Source organism: Panulirus ornatus, chromosome 9 (assembly GCF_036320965.1).
Source record: "Panulirus ornatus isolate Po-2019 chromosome 9, ASM3632096v1, whole genome shotgun sequence".
Classification (NCBI taxonomy): Eukaryota; Metazoa; Arthropoda; class Malacostraca; order Decapoda; family Palinuridae; genus Panulirus; species Panulirus ornatus.
In genome coordinates, this window is record NC_092232.1 from 25,404,028 (window position 1) to 25,431,830 (window position 27,803).

General features: G+C 37.9%; 1 protein-coding gene across 3 annotated transcripts in view; it reads right to left on the reverse strand.

The window, feature by feature from the left end:
- Positions 1 to 4,689: 4,689 nt before the first annotated feature.
- The window catches only part of LOC139750288 (spermine oxidase), a 63,607-nt gene continuing 40,493 nt past the window's right edge, over positions 4,690 to 27,803 (reverse strand). For all 3 annotated transcript variants that reach the window (XM_071664893.1, XM_071664894.1, XM_071664895.1), the window contains exon 5: positions 4,690 to 27,041. In XM_071664893.1, coding sequence (XP_071520994.1) covers positions 26,856 to 27,041 — 186 coding nt within the window. In that variant the 3' untranslated portion in view covers positions 4,690 to 26,855. The remainder of the gene's footprint in view (positions 27,042 to 27,803) is intronic.

Consider the following 27,803-nt stretch of genomic DNA (forward strand, 5'->3'; position numbering starts at 1 on the left):
CAAGTCAACTGGGAGGTAAGTTTGAACGGAGAAAAACTGGAGGAAGTGAAGTGTTTTAGATATCTGGGAGTGGATTTGGCAGTGGATGAAACCATGGAAGCGGAAGTGAATCATAGGGTGGGGGAGGGGGCGAATGTTCTGGGAGCGTTGAAGGAAGTGTGGAAGTCGAGAACGTTTTCTCGGAAAGCAAAAATGGGTACGTTTGAAGGGATAGTGGTTCCAACAATGTTATAGGGTTGCGAGGCATGGGCTATGGATAGAGTTGTGCAGAGGAGGGTGGATGTGCTGGAAATGAGATATTTGAGGACAATATGTGGTGTGAGATGGTTTGATCGAGTAAGTAATAATACGGTAAGAAAGATGTGTGGTAATAAAAAGAGTGTGGTTGAGAGAGCAGGAGAGGGAGTTTTGAAATGGTTTGGTCACATGGAGAGAATGAGTGAGGAAAGATTGACCAAGAGGATATATGTGTCACAGGTGGAGCGAGCGAGGACAAGTGAGAGACCAAATTGGAGGTGGAAAGATGGCGTGAAAAAGATTTTGATTGATCGGGGCCTGATCATGCAAGAGGGTGAAAGGCATGCAAGGAATAGAGTGAATTGGAACGATGTGGTGTACCGGGGTCGACGTGCTGTTAATGGATTGAACCAGGGCATGTGAAGCGTCTGGGGTAAACCATGGAAAGTTCTGTGGGGCCTGGATGTAGAAAGGGAGCTGTGGTTTCGGTGCATTATTACATGACAGCTAGACAGCTGGAGACTGAGTGTGAACGAATGTGGCCTTTGTTGTCTTTTCCTAGCGCTACCTTGCGCACATTTGGGGGAGGGGGTTGTTATTTCATGTGTGACGGGGTGGCGATGGGAATGAATAAGGGAAGACAGTATGAATTATGTACATATGTATATATGTATATGTCTGTGTGTGTATATATATTTATACGTTGAGATGTATAGGTATGTATATTTGTGTGTATGGACGTGTATGTATATACATGTGTATGTGGGTGGGTTGGGCCATTTCTTTCGTCTGTTTCCTTGCGCTACCTCGCTAACGCGGGAGACAGCGACAAAGCAAAATAAATAAATAATAAATACATTTATATAGGGGAGAAAGAATACTTCCCACGTATTCCCTGCGTGTCGTAGAAGGCAACTAAAAGGGGAGGGAGGGGGGGGCTGGAAATCCTCCCCTCTCATTTTTTTTTAATTTTCCAAAAGAAGGAACAGAGAACGAGGCCAGGTGAGGATATTCCCTCAGAGGCCCAGTCCTCTGTTCTTAACGCTACCTTGCTAACGCGGGAAATGGCGAATAGTATGAAAGAAAGAAAGATATATATATATATATATATATATATATATATATATATATATATATATATATATATATATATATATATATATATTTTTTTTTTCTTTTTGCTTTGTCGCTGTCTCCTGCGTTTGCGAGGTAGCGCAAGGAAACAGACGAAAGAAATGGCCCAACCCACCCCCATACACATGCCTTGATTCAATCCACTGACAGCACGTCAACCCCGGTATACCACATCGCTCCAATTCACTCTATTCTTTGCCCTCCTTTCACCCTCCTGCATGCTCAGGCCCCGATCACACAAAATCTTTTTCACTCCATCTTTCCACCTCCAATTTGGTCTCCCTCTTCTCCTCGTTCCCTCCACCTCCGACACATATATCCTCTTGGTCAATCTTTCCTCACTCATTCTCTCCATGTGACCAAACCATTTCAAAATACCCTCTTCTGCTCTCTCAACCACGCTCTTTTTATTTCCACACATCTCTCTTACCCTTACGTTACTTACTCGATCAAACCACCTCACACCACACATTGTCCTCAAACATCTCATTTCCAGCACATCCATCCTCCTGCGCACAACTCTATCCATAGTCCACGCCTCGCAACCATACAACATTGTTGGAACCACTATTCCTTCAAACATACCCATTTTTCCTTTCCGAGATAATGTTCTCGACTTCCACACATTCTTCAAGGCTCCCAGAATTTTCGCCCCCTCCCCCACCCTATGATCCACTTCCGCTTCCATGGTTCCATCCGCTGCCAGATCCACTCCCAGATATCTAAAACACTTCACTTCCTCCAGTTTTTCTCCATTCAAACTCACACACATATATATATATATATATATATATATATTTTTTTTTTTTCTTTTTTTGCTTTGTCGCTGTCTTCCACGTTTGCGAGGTAGCACAAGGAAACAGACGAAAGAAATGGCCCAACCCACCCACATACACATGTATATACATACACGTCCACACACACAAATATACATACCTATACATCTCAATGTACACATATATATACACACATAGACACATACATATATACCCATGCACACAATTCACACTGTCTGCCTTTATTCATTCCCATCGCCACCTCGCCACACATGGAATACCATCCCCCTCCCCCCTCATGTGTGCGAGGTAGCACTAGGAAAAGATAACAAAGGCCCCATTCGTTCACACTCAGTCTTCGTTCACACTCAGTCTCTAGCTGTCATGCAATAATGCCCGAAACCACAGCTCCCTCTCCACATCCAGGCCCCACACAACTTTCCATGGTTTACCCCAGACGTTTCACATGCCCTGATTCAATCCACTGACAGCACGTCAACCCCGGTATACCACATCGATCCAATTCACTCTATTCCTTGCCCTCCTTTCACCCTCCTGCATGTTCAGGCCCCGATCACACAAAATCTTTTTCACTCCATCTTTCCACCTCCAATTTGGTCTCCCACTTCTCCTCGTTCCCTCCACCTCCGACACATATATCCTCTTGGTCAATCTTTCCTCACTCATTCTCTCCATGTGCCCAAACCATTTCAAAACACCCTCTTCTGCTCTCTCAACCACGCTCTTTTTATTTCCACACATCTCTCTTACCCTTACGTCACTTACTCGATCAAACCACCTCACACCACACATTGTCCTCAAACATCTCATTTCCAGCACATCCATCCTCCTGCGCACAACTCTATCCATAGCCCATGCCTTGCAACCATACAACATTGTTGGAACCACTATTCCTTCAAACATACCCATTTTTGCTTTCCAAGATAATGTTCTCGACTTCCACACATTCTTCAAGGCTCCCAGAATTTTCGCCCCCTCCCCCACCCTATGATCCACTTCCGCTTCCATGGTTCCATCCGCTGCCAGATCCACTCCCAGATATCTAAAACACTTTACTTCCTCCAGTTTTTCTCCATTCAAACTTACCTCCCAATTGACTTGACCCTCAACCCTACTGTACCTAATAACCTTGCTCTTATTCACATTTACTCTTAACTTTCTTCTTTCACACACTTTACCAAACTCAGTCACCAGCTTCTGCAGTTTCTCACATGAATCAGCCACCAGCGCTGTATCATCAGCGAACAACAATAATAATAATAATAATAATAATTTCATAATTTAATTTTTACCACATCCACCTTCCTCCGCACATTCTTACCTATTGCCCATGCCTCACATCCATATATCATCGGGACTACTATAACTTCAGACACTCATTTTTGCCCTCTCAAACATTTCTCAGTACTCCCAGAACTTTTGTCTCTGCACTCATCCTATGACTTAGTTCCATGTCTAAGGTTCAACCTGTTGCCAAGTCTAATCTATGCTGTCTAGAACACTTCACTTCCTCCACATTTTCTCCATTCAAACTTACTCCAGCTAACCTGTCCCTTGATCCTGCTGGACCTAATAACCTTGCTTTTATTCATATCAACTCCAGCTTGCTCTTTTCTCACACACTTCCAAACTCAGCCACCACCTTCTGTAGCTTCTTATTCAAATCTGCCACCAGAACTTGAAATCATCAGCAGACAACAATTGACTTGCTTCCCAGGGCCCCCTGTCACATCCTACAGATAGCATACTCTTCCCGCCTCTCCAAGACCCTTGCACATACCTACCTCACCACAACACCCATAAACAAACAGTCATGGTGACATTACACACTCCTGCCCTATGAACTCCAACATGGAAATAGAATACTTCAGGAACCTTGCCCGTTCCATGCCCAGACATCGGCAGATGATAATTAAGGCCAAAGGAAAGATGACAAGTACTGAAATGCAAATGTGACATCACCTTTGAAACAGTATGGGGAAGCAGACAAGCATATCTTTGCAGACACTGTATGTCTGTAAAGTCTTTTGTTTGTGAAACATGGGTTATAAAGCATTAGGGTTCTTAAGTGTGAAATGAGTCTTCATTGCATAGCTTTTCTGAGCATGAAACATTAAATAGGGTAGTTCTGTTGTGCCCAACCATATGATATCCAATAAAATATCTGGAAAGGACAAGTGAGTTGTTGAATCTTTATTATGTCCCTGTCTCAGCTCAGAAAAGTCATTTGAATGTCAAACCTAATTTTCTTTGAGGGGGACAGTTGTCACATACTGATCTTGCTCTGTAAAATTAGGGCACACCCCTTTTCAAGAAAATAGCAGTTTAGCTAAAGAATTGGATTCTAAGGTATTTCAGGAGTGATGCTCAATGTCATTTTCTTTTTTTCATCACTCATGATGGCAGATTATATACCCATCCTTAAATTTTCTGATGTTAGTAATTATCCATAACTGGATGAGCCCTAAGAACGCTATTCAAACAATTCAATGAAGTTGAAGTGGCAATAAAATGTTGTGGAAAATCCTAAATGGTAATTATTTGGCAGTTCAAAGCTTTCCCTTTAATAAAGAACTCATTTTTTTTATCAATAATTATAAGGAAATACTCTCAAAGATTCACAAAGGTTAAAATGCAGTACCATTTTCTGAATGAAACTCCTGAATATGTAAGCCATCCAAAAGCCCAAGTGGTAAAAGAACTTTACAAACCTTTCAGTGTGCAAATGATCCCACTAACACAAAAAAAGTATGTCTTTATCTATGAATAGGTGCACCAAAGATATAAAAGTAATTACATCTCCCTTAAGAAAAAAGACAATTATCAAATTGGGTAACCTTAAGTACACAAACATTTACACATTTTTATCTTTATGATTCCTAGTTTCAGAATAACATCTTATTTACCAGAATGACCAATTCTAAGTACAAGTATCACCCAGCACTTGGCATCACAGACACAGAGTCCCAAGAAAATGTGTGCAACTGTCTACAATGGCTACTTGCAGATTAACTAGGGCACCAGGTAACTCGACCTTTGTTTAGGTTGCCATCTAAGTCTAGCTAACAAGGCCTACAACAGAAACAGACTTCAACTTTCTATGGAAAATTACATGTGTTGAGTGATACCAGTAGCACCCTGCTAAGTAAGTATACACTAATGCCAGCAACACATATCATATCAAATAAAGATGAAGGATTCTTTTCTATAGTGACTGACATGGCTCAGGTAAAACATGCCCCAAAGGCCATCTCCAGAGAAGGAAATGCAGCGAGAGGAAAAAAAGGTAAAAATTAATCAGGGCTCCACAGGTATATGTAGAACAGTCTGTTAAAGGTAGATTGTTCATAGGAAGAGGAAAAGATAAAGGAGAATGAAAACACAGATTAGCAGTGATACGGAATGAAGTATCATGATGGTCAATCCTCAAGTGGCCAGAGTCAACACAGAAACTATGGGAACAAGCAGCCAAATGCATGCCTCAGGTCCAACCCTTGGAGGCAGGAATGCAAGCAAACACCTCACAGAAAAAGAAGCCACAATGTAACCTACAAAGTAGCAACATCAAGGCATACAGAAAAGGAAGATTGAAGAGAGATGATGCCAAGCAAACTGGTTAAAAGAGAACTGGAGTAAGTGCAACCATAAATAAGAGCAGTACCCCATAACTAGAGTGAATAAAATCCCCAAGATATAATATGAAATAGCTGTTCACAAGAGAAGTAATTACAACACCTATCCAGCATTCCTAGCTTTTGAAAAGAACACTTTGTAATGTTGATTATAAGGGGATTCCAGGGTAGAGTGGAGGATATGGTCATGTCCAACATGCTTATGCTTCTACAAGGTTGAATTGCAGTGTTTTGAGATTGATCCAAGGGAAATATCATTCTTCTGTTGAAATATAGGGAAAAATTACATTCTAGCATTACTAAAAATCTGATCAGTTTGCTGCTTCCCATTCTGAGATGCTGCACAGATCCAAATTGAAGGGAAAAATGTTCAGTATAGAAAAGAAAATAAAGTAATGGAAAGTAAGTTGAAGTGTGCAAAAGGGAATTACCAGTCTAAGAATGAACACAGAGTAAAAATCATTAATTGAGAGAAGAAAGAGAGTAGGCAATAGGACAGAATCCTGAGGAACATTACCAGTGATAGGATAGAAGAGGGATTTCACTCCATCACTCTATCATCAACTACTACAATGTTGTGGAGAGAGAGGGAGGGAACTATGCATATGGGAACAGAAAGCAGAAAAACCAAAGAAGTTTAGAAAGCAAAGACTTGTGCTACACCCTTTCAAATGCTTTAAAGATGTCAAGAGCAAAGACAAAAGTATTACACCAGAGGTGAGTCACATAAGGAAAGATCACTAGTAGACCCAGCACTATAAAACATTTGTAGAATTGGTGATCAAAAAGAAGGGAATGGGATTTTAAGTGTTTGAGAAGCTACATTAAGGAGTTTCAAAGACTTTGGAGATAGAAGTGGGAGGATTGTGGTGATAGCTGGAGGGGTTGGAACCATCTCCTTTCTTAGGGATGAGCTGCATCAAGGAATGTCTTCCAATAGGAAAGATATGTCTGAATTTTTAAAGAAGTGAAACAAATGAGCAAAGATCGAAGTTAACTCAGAAACACACTCCTTTAGGACTCGAGAAGGTGTGCCATCAGGCCCATGTGCCTTGTTTACTTAAGGGCTAGGAAAGTACTTAGAAGAGGCACCTTCACAAAGAAAATACATATATGCCATAGGTTCAACAGTTAGCAGGAGGAGATGGAGGTGAAGATTTAGAAGAAGAATCCAAAGTTGTGTTAGAGGAAAGTAAAGTACCAAAAAGAGCAGCTTCATCAGTTGGAGAGTTAGCTATAAACTCTCCAGTTCGAATAAGAGGAGGAAAGGTTTGCTTACTGAAGTTACTGGAGATGTTTTTGCTTGAGGACCAAAAAAGCTTTGTCAGCTGAGGAAGTCAAAACAGCAATAACTGTTACAGGGATAATGATTAAAAAACTAGCTGTTTTAAAGGCATTCCGATGAGAGAAATATATATCATAAAACAGAATACTCTGTGCGTATATGTATATACATATATATATATATATATATATATATATATATATATATATATATATATATATATATATATATATATATATATGACATATTTATTTGTCATTAAAAAATAAGATTAACACATTCAACTAACAAAAAAGCTGCAAGTCTTCTTAATACCTGGCTGCCCAACTGGTGGAGCTACCAAAGGCAAAACAAATTACAGATTGCTTCATTTGAAACTTTCATTACCAAAGAAAAATTATTGTTAACATTTTTATGATTTGTGCAAGGTATACAAATACTGATTACTGACTGAGAGCATGTTTCATGTGATGCAAAATTCTTTGTACATTAATGAATACCAAAATGACTTGTTCATTGGCATTGCATTCGATTTCTGAAGAGGAAACAAATCATGTAAAACTAATTAGCTTATTTTACAAAACTGTTGTCTGAACATCCATTGCATTTCACTTTTCAAGTACTGACTGTCATGACATGATCCTACGCACCTTAAAGACTGATGGAAAATACACCAAATGTAAGTCAACTGGTACTACAGTAAAATGTGTATCATTTACAAGAAGCCATACAGACACAATAGAGCACCAAGTAATGCACAATAACTATATATATGGAATTACTCTACAATTAAAGTGTTATTCTGTAGTTTAATACAGTAATAAAATTATTCTGAGTAAAGTGTTAATAGAAACTGATAATATGCTATGAATCTAAAATTTCCTACAATAAACGTAATATCTCACTGACTGTGTTAAACTATGAGCAGAATCCTATCATTGTATGGAATCAATATTGAAAATTAGACGAAAAAAAATGTCTCTAGGAATAAGTGCTTATGAAAATTCTCTCCCAGCATCCTACAACTATAAAAAATCCATCTTTGTGGTCTATAGTACATAATTCATAAACGTTTAAGATTCTTCTGTTCATTATCAAAAAGTGCATTTCAATCAGGTTAAAAAAAATCCAATTGCAGCTACTATACTAACTGACAGTAATCCAGAGAGAAGAAGCCCTATGATTTTCCTGTACAATGATAAACGCACCTGAAATAACTGAAACAGAGACGACCTTAGTGTTGAATTTATTTGTTCCCACTAAACAAGCATGTGGTCTACATGTAGACAGCACACTTACAATTGCCTAAGACAAGTATTGTGGAGTAACATGGCTGAATGGAATGTATGAGAAATAAACTGCAACTTTATGAATGGGACAGGCATATATTATCAGGAAAGGCAATTTGATCATAACAGTTCCATGTGTGACAAAGCTGAGAATCGGTAATGATCGCATATGCTGAAGGGTTTAGAGTATGAATATTTGGCATGAAACTTTATCAGAGATGATAACTATGAAAAGTATGTAATTATCTAGTCTACTATAAAATATCTAGTTGGATATGTCACAGGTGTGTCCCTAATTTTTTTGCACAATTTAACAAGAATGGAGGATGTTAAGGATGCATTTTGCACACAATGACAGAATATCAAAATGAAAATTCACTGTTATCAGTGATTAAATGGGTGATAGGAGACAAGAGAGGAAATTTGTAGATCAAAGGTCCAAAATGATAATGGTAGAGGAACACAAGGACTGTGTACATCAATATATACCCCTATATATGTATTTCGCTACCTCACAAACGCGGGAGACAGCGACAAAGCAAAATAAAAAAAAAATAAATATGTACTGCACAAGCACAAAGATGACAAAGCAGAGAGTGACTCGAAATAAGTTTAAAATAAGATAAATACATAAGCATATGAGGATGAGTGAGGTTGGGATCAAAAGAAAGTTTTGGATTAAGTAGAATGAATAGGCATTCAAAGAAGAAACTTCTGGATGTAAATGTGCTGAATGGGACTGCTGGTGGGATGTCAGATCACTTCTTGTTGGAGGCAAGGGTGCAACTTCGTGGTGGCTTTAGGAAAAGAGGAAATCATATGAGTGGGAAGAGGGTGGTGAAAGTGAGTGAGCCTGGAAAAGAGGCTCGAGAGAAGGGATACCTGGAGAGATTGAGTGAAGAATGGCAAAAGGTGAGAGCAAACAAAACTAAGAGAGAGGGTGAGGAATAGGAGGCATTAAGGGAAGCTGTAATTACATGTGTGGGAGAGGTATGTGGTATGTGAAAGCTGGGATATAGATATGTGAGAAAGGATAGGTCTTTCTGGTCTTTAGCTAAGGGCATCTCTAACAACTTTTGTCAGTACCTTTCCTTCACTTTTCCGTTGTAAGGGTACCATATCTGTCTTTGTCATAGACATAGCAACTCTCTTTGGTCTCCATTTCTCCTCTATCTCCACCTTGGAAGATTAACATTCCTTCACCCCGTGATGCTCCTCTTACTAATCCTATGCCCCTCCCCATAATCTCTTTTCAAACTTTCTGAAAAGCACTTCCCTCTCTAGGTACACGCAAGGGTTATGATCCTAATGGCATCCATCCCTGTGCACTGAAAGAGTATGCCTCTGACCTTGCACCTGTGCTTGCTCGTCTATTACATTTCTTTTTGAAAACTAAAAATTTTTCCTTTTCCATGGAAGCATGCATGGATACATCCCATCCATAAGAAAGGTGACCATTCTGAGCCCTTTAACTATCGTCCTATTGCTTTGACATCTACCATTTCCAAAGTCATTGAATCCCTCCTCAACTCCCATATCCTTAGACACCTCAAAAATCACAGTCTTCATTCTGATCACCAGTAAGGCAAGATCTACCGGTGATATTAATTTCTATTTAATTAATGTCTGGTCATCATCCATGAAAGGTTTTGGGGAGTCATATGTTATTGCCCTTGACATATCCAATGCTTTTGACAGGCTGTGGCATCAAGGTCTCATCTCTAAGCTCTCCCCCACCCCCCCTTTTGGTTTCCCTCCCTCACTCAACTCCTTGATATCTAGCTTCCTCTCCAGGTGATCTATCTCTGTGGGTGTTGATGAATCAGCCTCCCCACTTTTGTCCATTAACAGCAATGTCCCTTAAGGTTCTGTTCTGTACACTAAAACTTTTTCCTCCTTTTTCAACAATTTCCTCTCCTCCACAAATAATACAATGAACTCATACACTGACAACTCAACCCTGCATTTATCCACATCCTTCAGTTCTGCTCCCTCTTCTCTCACTCAATCTGCATCTCGTCTTGACACAGCTTCCTCAATAAACTCAGATTTGGTAAGGATATCTCAGTGGGGTACACAAAATCTTTAGTTTATTGCCACGAAGACCCAGTTTCTACCCATCTCTTTGTTAAAAATTTCTCTCATCTCTACTTTGTTCTATAATTCCACCTCTTGACTCAATGAACTTACTTGGTATTACTGAAAAATCCACTCTTTCTTGGAAACCACACATTATGGGAATAGCTAAGTCTGCCTCTAAAAAAAAAACTGTCCTGTTTAGATGTCGAAACTTCTTTGCTTCTAAACAGGTACTCCATTTATACAAAGGACTGATATGTCCTTGTATGGACTACTGCTCTCACATCTGGGGTGGTTCAAGCTCTGCATCCTTAGTTGACGGAGTTGTCAAAAGCAGTCCAACTTATAAAATGTTCCAGGCTAACTTCCAAACTTGACACTCTTACCCTACACTGCAAATGCTGGTTCACTTTCCCTCTTCTATAGGTATTACTTTGGTTCTTGCCTTGAGAATTGGCTGCTTGTGTGCCCCCACCACTAGGTAGACCATGCAATACTCGGCAAACTTCTGCATCACATGATTACTGTGTGGCAATCTACAACTCAATGATTGGCCATTTTGATAACTGTTTCTTTCCCTGCACATCAAAGCTTTGGAACTCTCTACTTTCTCATGTCCTTCCTAATAACTATGACCTGGCATATCTTAAAAAACAGGTTTTTCACCTCAAAAATTCGTAAATACTTTCACCACTTTTCTTTATTCTTTCATTATTCTCTCTATATTTCAATTAAGGCCTAGCCTTGATGTGGTCTTGTCTGTGACTGGAACCTACAACAAAAAAAAAAGTAACAGAATGAGGAAGCTGAGTTACTAATGAAAAAGTAAAGAGAGGTGTATGGGCAGTATCTGCAGCAAAAAAGTGCAAGTGATTGAGAGATGTACAAGAAGAAATTGCTGAAAAACAAGGCATATTAAAAATGAGGGGAGAGAATATCAGCAAACTTCATAGAAAATAAAAAAAAATCTAAATGAAAAGAGTGAAGAGAACAAGAGAACATATGGAAGAATCAGTGAAGGAAGTAGGAAAGGAAGTGTTTACAGGCAAAGAAAAGGTGAAGAATAGATGGAAAAGGCTCTTTTGAACACCTATTGAATTTTTTAGATGAAAGGGTGTTTGGGTGTTTGGGGTGTAGAGGTGCACAGAAAAATGGAGTTTGGTGAAAAAAGAAGAGATGGTGATAGCCTTGTTTATGTGAGATGAAGTATGACAAAGCAGCTGAGGTAATTGGATGGTCAGTATGCATGGCTCAGAGTGAAGTGCTTGAGGACTGGGGGAATGCCTGTTTAGCATCATTATAATAAAGTAAGGGGGAAAATATTTATGTTCTAATGACAGAGGTATAAATCTGCTGAGTATACCTAGTAAAGTGTATGGGAGAGTGGTATCTGAGAAGGTGGTGGTATACACAGAGTATTAGAATGGGAGCAACAATGTGGCTTCAGAAGTGGTAGAGGATATGTGGACCTGGTGTTTGCTCTCAAGAATCTGTGTAAGAAGTACTTAGAGAAAGAAAAGGATATGCTTGTGGCATTTATGGATCTGGAGAAAGTGATTGAATTAACAGAAATGCTCTGTGGAAGATGTTACAAATATATATGGTGTGGGAGGAAAGCCATTAAAAGCAGAGGAATTTTCATCTAGAGACTAGGGAATGTGTGCAAGTAGGAAGAGAAGAGGGTGACTAATGCTAGGTGAAGGTGGGTCTGCATCAAATGTATGTGATGTCACCATGGCTAATTAATCTGTTAATGGATGATGTGGTGAGAGAGGTAAATGCAAGGGTATATAGTCTTGTTCGAGGTGGGGAGGATAGTCAGTTGCTGGTGTCCAAGTCTGAGAGAGTGTGTGAAAGGTGGAAGTTGAAAGTTAATATCAATAAAAGTAAAGTTACGAGGTTTAGCACTTGTGAAAGGTGGAAGTTGAAAGTTAATATCAATAAAAGTAAAGTTACGAGGTTTAGCACTTGTGAAAGGTGGAAGTTGAAAGTTAATATCAATAAAAGTAAAGTTACGAGGTTTAGCAGGGAAGTGAGACAGTTCAGTATGTGTATGATCTTAGAAAACCTTGAGGAAGGCCTGGTGTTTCAGATATGTAGAAGGGGACCTGACAACAAATGGGATTATGGAAGCTAAAGTGAGCCATAGGGTGGGTGGGGGGACAAAGGTCCTGGGTGCACTGAGTGGTGCGTGGAAATAGAGGTCACAGTCATTGATATAGTAGTTGCGATAGTGATGTGTGATTGCAAGTCAAGGGTCCTAAATGCAAAAGTTGGAAGGAGGTAGATGTGTCAGAAACTAAATGCCTAAAGACAATAAGTGGTTTGGGAAGGTTTGATTAAGTAAGGAATGACATTGAGAGAGAGGGGTAGCAGTATGCAAATTATGTCTGAAAGAGTTAAGAGGGTGTCCTGAAATGGTTTGGAAATATGGAAAGGATGAATGGAGAAACTGACTAAGAAAATACATGCATTAGAACCAAGGATGAGATGGGAAAATACAGTGACAGAAACTTTGAAATTAATGGGAACAGAACATGTACAAGGGTGTGAGGCCTTCATAGGAGCAAGTGAATCAGAGTGATGTGGTACTTGTGGGGTGACATGCTGTCAATGGATTGAAATAGGGCATGTGAAGGGATCAGAGAAAACCTTAAAAAGGTATGTGGTGTTTGACTGTAGAAAGGGGGAACTGATTATGGTACAATAATAATAACAGCTACAGAGTGGATGTGCACAAATAAGAGCCATTTCTTCATCTGTTCCTGGCACTAACTTGCTAAAGTGAAAAATGGCAAACAAGCATAAAAACAATCATTATTATAGTCATATAACCCCAGGACTCCTTTGATGGAGTTCCTGCAGCTTCAAGACTTCACTCATACAGGAGTAGGTCCTAAATGAAAATTTACTCCTATCTGTCTGCTGATGATGATAAAGGCTAACTAGAGGTGACTTAAAAAAAAAAATGTGTACTACTAGCACGAAGAGTTTAGTAACACTGATAAGAATGATCACTAAAGATGTTAGACAGGGTATTATCTGATTATATGCTTATGAAATACTGAAATGCATGGCATCCTATGTAGAGACTGACTAGAAGCATGAATGGGAATGTAATGCTAATAAAATCAAAGATTAAGGAATAAAAGCTTCCAAATGAATTTCAAAAGAAAACAAACTGAATGGAGTTATTTAAACTACAAAATGAGGCTTACATGCTGTGGAGGCAACTGAAAAATGCATCAATGGGGAGAGCCATGCAAGGAAGGAGGACACCATGTAGCAAAAATCATTATCTTTGAAAGCTGTTGCATAGTAAAAAGCATGAAAAGGTGATATGAATCTTCTTCAAAAGTGAATATAGCAAAGGGTTTGAATGAGAATGAAATAGGAGTTGTATGTAAGTGAAAATATATAGAGATATGGAAAAACGAATGAATGAAATAAGTGAACAGGTGAAGTGAGTCTTTGCCAAAAACATGGGAATACTCACCAAGAATGACAGAGCAACGTTTAGAATCAACTTTGCAAGACATGTACTATATAATGGAACAGATCTGGGGTGATAATATATGATATGACAGAGTTGTGTGATGATACATATGGACAAGTGGTGGGGTGAATGCAGAAAAGCTCATGTGGTGCTGTGAATGCAGAACAGATCATGTGGTATTGTGAATGCATAGATCATGTGGTGTTGTGAATGCAGAGCAGATCATGTGGTATTGTGAATGCAGAACAGATCTTAATGACAAAGGAAAAAGAAAACAGTGATGTAGATGAATGTGGTGAATGAGATGATAGTTATTATGGAAAAGTAATCGAACTAACTGCACGGTAGTAGGGACTTGTGTATCATATGACTGAACAAAATAAGGAAAATCGACAACTGATGAGACTTACCTGGAAAAACTGCATGTACTTGCTTGAAACTTATGACAATGTACACATTTTTTCATCAAGTCTATCATAACTGTCTAATAACTCATAAATATAGCCAAATCTGAAGAACTGATAAATCAATCAGGAAAATAAATTCTGTGTTTAGTGCATGAATAAACTAATAATTCACATCTGAAACGTAAATAGGGTTCACTATAATAATTCAAATCTGATATGTACATTTCTCAAAGAATTATATAGTGTACTCAAAGGCATCATACAGACCAAGTACAGTAAAAAGAATGTTGTCCAACCTCTATGTAACTAAATGGTTGAATTGTCCAGCTTTTCCAATATGAGTCAAGAACAGTTCATTTTTGGCTTTCTGATCTTTGTGTTTTGTGAGTCAGTCATTAGGAAAGCAGTATCTGTTTTACATATCAGTTGCTTGTGGTCAGTTGGTTGTACTCTTGCATGCTCATGATTTGGTTCATAGATAATATTTGTACTGATGTAGATACAGCATTGGTATACATCAAAAAAGGGTTGTTGGGCAAGCAATAACTTTCATATTACAACTGATATACAATTACCTAAAATTTTGGATTTCTGATCGTCTCCAGGTTTCATCAGGGTTGGAAAATAAATGCTTACCATAATAACAATGATAATTTGTTACAAGAAATATCTAAAAACAGAAATAATGATTCTATTTAATAACAACATGCAAAGAGACACACAGTGTTATGAAAAAATTATTTTGCAAAACAGACAATGACATTTTTGGCTATCTGACCTTTGTATTTTGTGAGTCAGTCATTAAGATAGTATCAGTTTTACATATCAGTTGCTTGTGGTCAGTTGGTTGTATTCTTGCATGCTCATGATTTGATTTGGATCAGTTATAATATTTGTACTGATGTAATTACAGCTTTGTTGATGTAGTTACAGCAATTGTGTACATTAAAAAGGCTGTTGAGTAAGCAATAAATTTCATGTAAAAACTGATATTCAGTTACCTAACATTTTGGATTTCTGATCATCTCCAGGTTCTATTAGGGTTGGATAATAAATGCTTACCATAATAACAATGATAATTTCTGTTACAAGAAATATCTAAAAAAAAAAAAAAAAAAAATAACGAGTCTACTTAATGACATCATGCAAAGATGAAAAGACAAACATTAAGTGTCATGAAAAAATTATCTTGCAAAACAGACAACAACATTGTTCTTCTCATGGAACATATACTCTTATAATGTGCTGTATTATGGGATGTATTTAGGAAAGCAGTGATGGCTTGCACAAAAGATGCTTGTGGCATGAGAAGCGTGGGAAATGGGCAGATTAGAAAGGGGAGTGAGTGGTGGGATGAAGAAGTAAGATTGTTAGTGAAAGAGAGGAGAGAGGCATTTGGACAATTTTTGCAGGGAAATAGTGCAAATGAGTGGGAGATGTATAAAAGAAAGATGCAGGTCAAGAGAAAGGTGCAAGAGGTGAAAAAGAGGGCAAATGAGAGTTGGGGTGAGAGAGTATCATTAAATTTTAGGAAGAATAAAAAGATGTTTTGGAAGGAGGTAAATAAAGTGCGTAAGACAAGAGAACAAATGGGAACATCGGTGAAGGGGGCTAATGGGGAGGTAATAACAAGTAGTGGTGATGTGAGGAGATGGAGTGAGTATTTTGAAGGTTTGTTGAATGTGTTAAATGATAAGAGTGGCAGATATAGGATGTTTTGGTTGAGGCGGTGTGCAAAGTGAGAGGGTCAGGGAGAACGATTTGGTAAACAGAGAAAAGGTAGTGAAAGTTTTGAGGAAAATGAAAGCCGGCAAGGCGGCGGATTTGGATGGTATTGCAGTGGAATCTATCAAAAAAAGGGGTGACTGTATTGTTAACTGGTTGATGAGGATATTTAATGTGTGTATGGCTCATGGTGAGGTACCTGAGGATTGGTGAAATGCATGCATAGTGCCATTGTACAAAGGCAAAGGGGATAAAGGCGAGTGTTCAAATTACAGAGGTATAAGTTTGTTGAGTATTCCAGGGAAATTATATGGGAGGGTATTGATTGAGAGGGTGAAGGCATGTCCAGGCCATCAGATTGGGGAAGAACAGTGTGGTTTCAGAAGTGGTAGAGGATGTGTAGATCAGGTGTTTGCTTTGAAGAATGTATGTGAGAAATACTTAGAAAAACAAATGGATTTGTATGTAGCATTTATGGATCTGGAGAAGACATATGATAGAGTTGATAGGGATGCTCTGAGGAAGGTATTAAGAGTATATGGTGTAGGAGACAAGTTGCTAGAAGCAGTGAAAAGCTTTTATCAAGGATGTAAGGCATATGTACGAGTAGGAAGAGAGGAAAGTGATTGGTTCTCAGTGAATGTAGGTTTGCGGCAGGGGTGCGTGATGTCTCCATGGTTGTTTACTTTGTTTATGGATGGGGTTGTTAGAGATGAATGCAAAAGTTTTGGAGAGACGGGCAAGTATGCAATCTGTTGTGGATGAGAGGGCTTGGGAAAAGAGTCAGTTGTTGTTTGCTGATAATACAGCGCTGGTGGCTGATTCAGGTGAGAAACTGCAAAAGCTGGTGACTGAGTTCGGTAAAGTGTGTGAAAGAAGAAAGCTGAGAGTAAATGTGAATAAGAGCAAGGTTATTAGGTACAGTAGGGTTGAGGAACGAGTCAATTGGGAGGCAAGTTTGAATGGAGAAAAACTGGAGGAAGTGAAGTGTTCTAGATGTCAGATAGTGGATTTGGCAGCGGATGGAACCGTGGAAGCGGAAGTGAGTCACAGGGTGGGAGAGGGGGCGAAAGTTCTGGGGGCGTTGAAAAATGTGTGGAAGGCGAGAACATTTTCTCGGAAGGCAAAAATGAGTGTGTTTGAAGGAACAGTGGTTCCAACAATCTCATATGGTTGCGAGATGTGGGCTATAAATATGGTTGTGCAGAGAAGGGTGGATGTATTGGAAATGAGATGTTTGAGGACAATATGTGGTGTGAGGTGGTTTGATCAAGTAAGTAATGAAAGGGTAAGAGAGATGTGTGGTAATAAAATGAGTGTGGTTGAGAGAGCAGAAGAGGGTGTATTGAAATGGTTTGGTCACATGGAGAGAATGAGTGAGGAAAGAGTGACAAAGAGGATATATGTGTCAGAGGTGGAGGGAACGAGAAGTGGAAGACCAAATTGGAGGTGGAAAGATGGAGTGAAAAAGATTTTGAGTGATCGGGGCCTGAACATGCAGGAGGGTGAAAGGCGTGCAAGGAATAGAGTGAATTGGAACCCTGTTGTATACCGAGGTCGACGTGCTGTCAATGGATTGAACCAGAGCATGTGAAGCGTCTGGGGTAAACCATGGAAAGTTCTGTGAGGGTTGGATGTGGAAAGAGAGCTGTGGTTTCGGTTCATTATACATGACAGCTAGAGACTGAGTGTGAACAAATGTGGCCTTTGTTGTCTTTTCCTGGTGCTACCTCACCTGTGTTCAGGGGGAGGGGGTCGTCATCTCATGTGTGGCGAAATTGCAACGGGAATGAATAAAGTCAGCAAGTATGAATTATGTACATTTGTATATATGTATATGTCTGTGTATGTATATATATGTATACGTTGAAATGTATAGGTATGAATTGTGCGTGTGTGGACGTGTATGCATATACATGTGTATGTGGGCGGGTTGGGCCATTCTTTAGTCTGTTTCCTTGCGCTACCTCACTAACGCAGAAAACAGCAACAAAATATTTTCATTATTATTATTATTATTATTATTATTAATATCATTATACTTTGTCGCTGTCTCCCGCGTTAGCGAGGTAGTGCAAGGAAACAGACGAAAGAATGGCCCAACCCACCCACATACGCATGCATATACATAATTCATGTACATAATGTACATGCATGTACATAATTCATACTGTCTCCCCTTATTCATTCCCGTTGCCACCTCACCATACATAAAATGACAACCCCCTCCCTCCACATGTGTGCGAGGTAGCGCTAGGAAAAGATAACAAAGGCAACATTTGTTCACACTCAGTCTCTAGCTGTCATGTATAATGCACTGAAACAACAGCTCCCTTTCCACATCCAGGCCCCCACAAAACTTTCCATGGTTTACCCGACACTTCACATGCCCTGGTTCAATCCACCGACAGCACGTCAACCCCAGTATACCACATTTTCCAATTCACCCTATTCCTTGCACTCCTTTCACCCTCCTGCATGTTCAGGCCCTAATCACTCAAAATTTTTTCAATCCATCCTTCCACCTCCAATTTGGTCTCCCACTTCTCCTCGTTCCCTCCACCTCTGACACATATATCCTCTTGGTCAACCTTTCCTCACTCATTCTCTCCATGTGACCAAACCATTTCAAAACACCTTCTTCTGCTCTCTCCACCACACTCTTTTTATTACCACACATCTCTCTTACCCTTTCATTACTTACTCGATCAAACCACCTCACACCACATATTGTCCTCAAACATCTCATTTCCAGCACATCCACTCTCCTCCGCACAACTCTATCGATAGCCCATGCCTCACAACCAAATAACATTGTTGGAACCACTAATCCTTCAAACATACCCATTTTTGCTTTCAAAGATAACGTTCTTGACTTCCACACATTTTTAAACGCTCCCAGAACTTTTGCCCCCTCCCCCACCCAATGATTCACTTCCACTTCCATGGTTCCATCCGCTGCCAAATCCACTCCCAGACATCTAAAACACTTCCCTTCCTCCAGTTTTTCTCCATTCAAACTTACCTCCCAATTGACGTGTCCCTCATGAAACAAAATATAATAAATATATAAATAAATATATTACGTTGGATCATCGAGATGAGCTTTGGACAAAAACATTCCCAAAGCATAATTTTTCATATAATATGGCTCTTACTATTAAGCTTGATATCCTTAATTTGGATAAATCAAAATCTTTACAAAGATTCCATTCTGATATCACAATCCAGCTTGAGCATTTACTAAAACTGTTATCACAAGAACTATTTTTTTCTATTATCATACTTAGTCACTGTCTCCCACGTTAGTGAGGTAGCGCAAGGAAACAGACAAAAGAATGGCCCAACCCACTGACATACACATGTATATACATAAACACCCACACGTGCATATATACATACCTATACATTTCAATGTATACATACATATATATACACAGACATATACATATATACACATGTACATATTCATACTTGCTGCCTTCATACATTCCCGTCGCCACCCCACAACACATGAAACAGCACCCCCCATCCCCAGTGCGTGCACAAGGTAGCACTAGAAAAAGACAATAAAGGGCCACATTCATTTACACTGGGTCTGTAGCTGTCATGTGTAATGCACCGAAACCACAGCTCCCTTTACACATTCAGGCCCTACAAAACTTTTCATGGTTTACCTGAGATGCTTCACATGCATTACAAGAACTACAGATCATAATACTATCTTGAGACACTTTTTTCTGGGACTCCTACTACTTTGAGGTTACATGTATTCCACTCAGGTGCAGGAAATGATGGATTCCTTTAGAGCAAGAAGGTCCTTGAAAAGACTCTACTTCTTTCTGTCTGATGAGTGATACAACCTTGTAGATGATGTTCACTTGTGGTGTAATTACTTGCAGAAGGAGTCTCGTAACACTCAAGAATTATGTGGGAATAAGTAACTACGTACAGTACTGCCGGCATGGTAGATTTGCAGGACTGTGACTGATCTTTGAAATGGATTACTTGTATGGGTAAAATATGGGAGATTCAGGAAGGTTAGAGGCTGTGAATACCAGACTTTTTCAATAAGACATGAAATGGAACAAGTTGTAAAGTGAAAATAAACAATGTCTTACAGCATCTGTAGATTTTGAAAAGGTATATCATTTTTGCCTCTTTACGGTGTAAATGGAGAGCTAATGAAAACTACCATGAAAAAATATCTTGACAGTAAATTATGGAAGGGTTAGTGATGACATAATCTGGTAGAATGCTGAAGTTTTGTCATGTCACTGTAGTTCTTCACTCTCTTTGGATGGGACATTATGTTATGTAAGAGTATGATGGGAGAGTCTGGGGTGCAGAAAAATGATAATGGAACTGCTGTGCTAATTATGCTGTTCATCTATTTGAACAAAAAAGTTTGATAAAATGTCCTGCTCTTTTGGTACTATGCTAAAGAGAGATGTCAGCAAACAAAAAATAAACGATTATGGTTCCCATTTTGGAAGATGGGTAATCTCAGTATACTGTTAGTCTGAACATTAAAGAAAAGGAGGGTGTGATTACTCACACATAATGCTAAGTGAATGGCAATGAAAAAACAGAAAATTTGTTGAATAAAAGAAAGGAGTGTAGAATATGCTCAAGCTTTGGTAAAAAGTTAGAAGATAAATATAAAGTCTTGAAAAAGCTTGCATGATGAAATATTTGTTCACACTTTTATATTGGTAAGAAACCTTGGTGAGGTCTCCCTGGGTGCTACTTCATGAAGCAAATGAAACAATTTATGCTTTATTGTAGCAAACAGGAAAAAAATACAAGGTAAAGAATGATTAGAAAAAAAAGTCCAAGGACAGGCTGGCAAAGAGACACATACAAAAGTCTTATATCATACGATGGTACAGTGTTTGACAGGTGAGACTGAAAATTTATGGTTTGGCTTAAGGTATCATACATGGTCATATCTGTTGCATAAGATGCTGAGGGCCATGGGTAATTTCAAAAGATCCCAGGGATATGACAGTAAAGGCTGTGCAGTGGACTGCTTTTGAATGTGAGCATGGAAACATGAATGGAGATAAAAATTACACCTAACTACTTAATAGAGTGGGCAGTGCAAACAAACACAAAGTGCTTTTTTTTGTGCAAAAACCATCATCACTACATTACTGTACATGAGATGTGGATATGCATGAAAGTAGTGTACAGCTACAATCTATGCATCTAATCTACCTAATGTAGATGGTAAGTGAATCAGCGATAAAAGATGGGGATGAATGATAAATAATTAGGTTCCTTTGTTCACTTCTGTACATTCTATCCAAAACCCTTAAATGGTGGCCACTGTAAAATGATGTTTTTACTTTTCCCTGTCTGTCTATCTATATCTCTGATGCCTGCTCCCTCTGGGAACTCCTATCAAGGGGATAGCCATAGCAAAATAATCTCTACTTATTCCTGTCCTTACATGCCTCCCTTGCAAGCACCACTCCATGCCTTCTTCCATCATTTCTCTCCATCCAGAGTACTCTTCCATTCTATTTCCCCATGTCACACGTTGTCTTCTTACACCAACCCCTTTAATCATACTATCATACATTCTCCTTGTCAACTTCCTGTCTTGCATTCTTTCCACTTGCCCACCTCTGTATAAATATCCAGCTGACTTACCATGCTATCAGTACCCAAGAATGCACTGAAAGAAATTTTGCTCCTCTTAGTGCCCTTACAATCACTATTGTAGGCACATATTTATCAAACTCTCATGTCATAGATACAGTGAACCCCTCAGATAATATGTAGACTATTGGATAACCTAAAAGTGACCCCTCAGATAATATGCAGACTGTTGGATAATCTAAGAGTGAGGAGGAATACTATAATCATATATGTCATCTGGTGAAAATAGTGAAAAACAATAATAGGTGTAATATGTAGAAATAAGTGATTCTCATAGTAATTTTCATGTGAGTGAGGAGGACAGAGGCTAACACAGGACCCAAACATACACATCCCCACCATCCTCATGCTTGGCCTTTGCCTAATTAAAGATTATGTATAAACGGCATCAATTCTTTATGGATCTACTTCTGGAGTGATGAAGAAGTATAGCAGCAGATCACAGTAAAGAGCCAGCACATTTTCCTTATATTCTGACTGTAAAGTATCATTCGTTAAGTAGTGTGCAGTGTATAATTTAGTGAGAATACTATAATTTTTCTACATACAATCATATCATTCACTATAAATGCTGTGCGTAGCAAAATACTCATAAGTAGATTGTATTACAAAAAAAACAGGCTATCTAAGTCTTCTCTTATTTCAAGGTAATGAAGGGTTGCCTCAAATGTGCTAGTTGCTTCCCATCCTCCTAATCATCTTTTAAGCATATAGCATAATATTACATGTTATTCTCTCCCAACACCATCCCTGTGTAAGAATAAGGGTAAAGCTTGATACAAACAAACAGGACCTCCATATACTTCCTTCTTATCTCGATGTAAGGAAAAATTGCATTAGCTATGCTAACCACACCCCCTCCTACTACTCACTTTTTAGTATGCATGGCACTATGTTTCTAAACATATTCATGTAATTCACCATCAAGACCATGCCTGTGTGAGAAATATGAAAAGAATGTGATTACAATTTCAAGAGAGAGAAACAAAACCTCCCTTCCCACTCAAGCTGTCAGATGTATCAAACTCTCCCCTTCCTCCCACTAACTCATCACTCCAGCAGCCCCAACCATGGGTAGTTATATTACTTTTTGAGCATTTTCATTTACTTTTTCATGCCAATGTAGTAATTCAAAAAGATTTTTTCCTTTCACATTGTGATGGGATTTTTTTTTAACTATCTCACCATTTATAGATTAAGACATTCAGAAGCAACAAATCGAAACACTCACTATGGTATCATGCAAAGTAATGTAGTCATCAAAAATGTGAAGTAGCCTAAACTTGCTTTTCAACTATAAGATGCCTATTTATTTACCATGTGATCATGACTACAAAAAATTTTTTCACTTACATATAAAAAATTTTGCTCCTCCTTCGGGTGAGGTAGAGAGATAAATGGTAATGAGCATGAGGTGAGAGTCTGAAGCTTGAAAACTGGCAAATGATACAGTACTATAAGAAATGGACCAGAGTGTGATTATAATTTCGAGAGAAAGCTGTCATTAACAAGAACTTGTTCCATGCACATGTGCGCAAATTCATAGAAGTCACAAATAAATCTAAGTTATGAAAGGTAAGAAGGCTTCTAAGATGATATCTTAATTTTGTAGAATCTACCTTTTTACCTAAGTAAGATGATGGCCCCCTAAATGTTTTAACTCAGTCTAACTCAACTAACAGGTTGGAAACAATCTAAATTATTTTTCAACAAAACTATATAGTAAATAGATGTTCCTGTGATTTACCAGTCATTACATTAAATATCGCAATGTCAAATTATCACATCATTGGTGCTCTACAGTTATACATAAAACATATGATCTGTTATCAACTCTATCATACGTATCAAGAGAAGTCTAAAATTACTTGATTATCATTTGCAAAAATGCAGAGCAATCAAATGTCCGGTCATGGCTGTACAGTTTTCACTCCTCAAACACCATAAGATGAATGCAGAATATACAGCTAAACCAAAATTCAAGGTTAACTGTAATATGGCTGTGGTAATGCCAAAAAGAAACAATTCAAAAAATGTATAGCATAAAAAAGACTAGGTATGCACACACAAAAAATCTGACTGACAGACTGTAAAATTCAGTATTACAAGGCCATCTAAAGCAGTAAAATATAAGCCTGTGTATTACACAGTATATGGTATAGTCTACAGCCATTATATAATCTATAATTGAATATACATGACTAGAAGCAACATACACTAAGTCTTCAAGAAAGGAATGAAAATTTTAAGAATATATAGATGTAAGCGCTGGTGCATCAGCAGATCCCACTACAAGGTTATAGAACTAGTTGGATTCAAACCTCCTGGATCAATGCACATGGGGATGACTCAATATCAATGACATAATACATTTCAGCTTTTAAATGCACTACAGGTCCACTGAAATGTTAAGATAATAAATGAATAACACATACATCATTTTGTAAAATCTGTAAGACAGAATTCACCCTGGCATTTTGACCACAGAATTATGATTCAATGAGTTTCTATACAAGAAACAAAAGAAACACCATAAAACCATAATTCTTACTCTGTATGTGAAGTTGAATCCCCAATTCACAAATTGTACCATGACACCCTACACCTGTATTCAAATAATACCTCTGAATCATTCATAATTTGTAGATTGATCATACAGCAAACCGTTTAATGTACTTTGAAATACAAAAATACCTCAGTTTGTTTTGCTTAAGCTAAATTTCAAACTTGAGCTTCAGAATCTATGACTAACTTTAAACAATATAATAAAAATCAAGTATAATTCATGTAATATCAAGGCAGTATACAAAAGTTAAAAATAATTGCCATTTGAGTTCCTTAATATGTAACAAAGAGGGACAAAAAGCTCAGATAAGTAAATATCTACAAAGACAAGAGACAAATAGTAAACTCCAGTGTACTGTAACTGCCATTTCTTACTAATTATCTAAATGAAGAAAACTTATCCAAATGATCTATTATCAAAGTGGAATGAACATAAAGTTAAGATTCAATTATAAAAATAAATAAATTACATAATCACAAGCTAGGTAATCTCATACCATACGTACTGTTTTATTAGTAAACCCAGCATGAAAATACTGATATGAATATTCCCTTTACAAATATTCCTCTTCCACATCAAGTAAATTCAAAGTCTGATCCATATAAATGAAAGCATAAAATGTTTACTGCCTTATAAAAAGAAGCCTACAGACAAAGGGAGTCAGGTATTCAGATTACAAGTTATGCCACAAAATTGGTGATATAGTCATCTATATAACAAGATTGATGTGCAGACATGCTAGCATCTCCAAATACAAACTGTAAGTATTACAGTGACATCTGTCATATATGACCATGATCAAGCATGTTCAAACCTGATACCCTCACACATCTATCTATTATGCTCTTGCATACTGTACATACCTAACAAAGAGCAAGAATTGTTGTCTTTTATGTTCTTTGTGAAAAACTGACTAACAGCCACAAAGTATCTCAGACTTAGTTTAGATTCATATAAGTTATGAAAGTACATCAGTCATGAAGATAACTCAGTGGATTATGATAGCTTGAATTACTGGTAGAAACCTAAACATCTGACTAGAACATGTTTCAATAACCCCACTGACAAAATATCACCAAACCAATCTTCACAAAAATGAAGATTTATGTTAAATATTCTTTGAAATCATAGTTGCATGTATACATTTCAACACTGCAATATTAACAGTTTTGATATCAGATAGTATCTGGTAACTATAAACTGCATTAAATTACAGTATTTAAAACCTGTACTCTACGACTAGTGGAAACCATGCAAAGGATTCCCAACACCTAAATAAATTACATAAATTGTGCAATATTATCACACATCAAATTAATCTCATATTCCCACTGACATCCAAGCTACCCTTGCTAATGTATAAAAATATTAAAGTAGAGCTGAAACTGAATTGTGGAATAAAATCGGATTCATTTTGGCCAAGCTAGGTATAATTTCAGGAAGCCTGGTTTCGCTGTAGGTGTCATTTCAGTTCAAAGGACTTCTTTGATTTACTTCAGTAAGAGTAAATCCTAAATACCACTGGGAATACAGTCTATTAACACCAAATTTCCATTACAGAAGGTGGATGGTGGTGCTGAAGTATTTGTAAAAATACAGATACCTTAGTGTTTTTTACTGCGTTGTAATAGACACACTCTTGAACTCTGTCTTATACTCAGTATCAAGTAACCAGTTCTTCCTCATCTATGAATATATGAAATACTTTTTTAGAACTAAACTATTGTAATAACAACTTTGTATTAAAAACAAAAGTTGAGGAAAGTTATACTATATAATAACTATGTACATGATACTCAAAATTAGTATCCTAGTAGATCATAGTCTTCCTAATCTGGCTCTTAAACGATAGATAACATGAATATGTGTGCTGCACTTAGGAGCCTAGTTATATTCCCAATATTATAGGATATAATATATACAAAGCTGCTTAAGTGACACTTATGAATCTGATTTGTTTTACTTTTCTAAATATCAGTTTTCTCGGATGTGATTAAAAACAAACATACATTTGTGACCTACATTAGCCCTATAAAGAGTTTTCTATATACATTTAATACAATTTAGTACAATAAAACTGTACTTGTCACCAATATGTAGCATTAATTGTGAAGCAAACTACTTTATTTCCTCCGCATTTTGTCATAATATGTCATCTGATTAAAGAGATCCCATTTTCATGGTCCCATGGGTGGTTTTATGAGGACTTTCTACTTTTATTCAAAAAAGCAATGAATATGTAACCTGAAAACTCAAAACAATACCTTACTGATCCCCAAAGCTTTTTATGACAGCACTTGCATAGTGTTATCTGCATAACCCTATGTTCAGCATCACACTAGTTTTGTGGAAGTTAACAGTTAGTTCCCTCCAAGGTTGGAGTCACTAGTCTTTCAAATCATCATGATCTGGTAGAAATTCAGATCAATTTGAAATACTACTGAAAGACACAACCTCATATTCTATAATATAAAGTAAGTCCTTCACAACTCTTAAAGAGATGACCTTTTAATGATAAAATCCACTTTCTATATTGCAAAATCATGTAAGAGCAATGCCTTCTACCCATGAGGATAAGTCAGCTGTGCCTTCAACATCCAGGACCACTTCAGGAGGGGTATCAGGCATACACAGTACCTGAGAAGCTTCACGGCCTGTTAGGTAGGCTCCATGAACTGTTGAGTAAAAGCTTGGATGGCAGTGTTCCCCCGCAAATAAAACTGCTGGCTGTGAATGAACAACAGTCATGTCAGTGCTACAACAGTCTTTAAATCAAAGTTGTGATATTTCTCTTTAATCAGACATAAAATCTAAAGAAATTACCATTACACATACTCATACATTTCTAAATCACTCCAACCCTTAAGTAAGGGTGACTTACAGTAGATACTCACCAGGCAGACCAAAAAACAAGGTCTTCAAATTATTTTCCCATCACAGAATGAAAACAATCATATGTAAAAATATAGGATATGTATAAACAAGTATGCTAACACAATACTGTACAGTACTGAAGTTAGCATACATATTTTGCAGTAGAGGGGGGCAGTATAGGGGAAGGACTCTCTTGAGACAAATTCAGCAAATGACACATCACTATCTATGGTTACTATTCACATTGCATATATTCTTTTTCATAATTGATTTCCATTTCCTGCATTAGCAAGGCAGCGCCAAGAAACTGACAAAGAAAGGCACAATCGTTCAAATTCAAATATTTATCTATCTATGTATCTGATGTCTGTTCCAATTGGATTTCCCTCAAAGGGGTGGCCACAGCAACAGTCTCCATAACTAAAGAACTCCAATGCCACTTCTGAGCCTTTATTGCATCACCCTCAGCAAGCCACTAGCATAGGGCAAGTCTAGCACTGTGTTTGCAGTGGCTCCTACCTAATGTTCCTCATAAATACCTCTATATAATGCTCCTATCTACTACATCTACCTAAGGTTTCTACCTAACACTCCTGCCTAAATGTTCCTACCTAC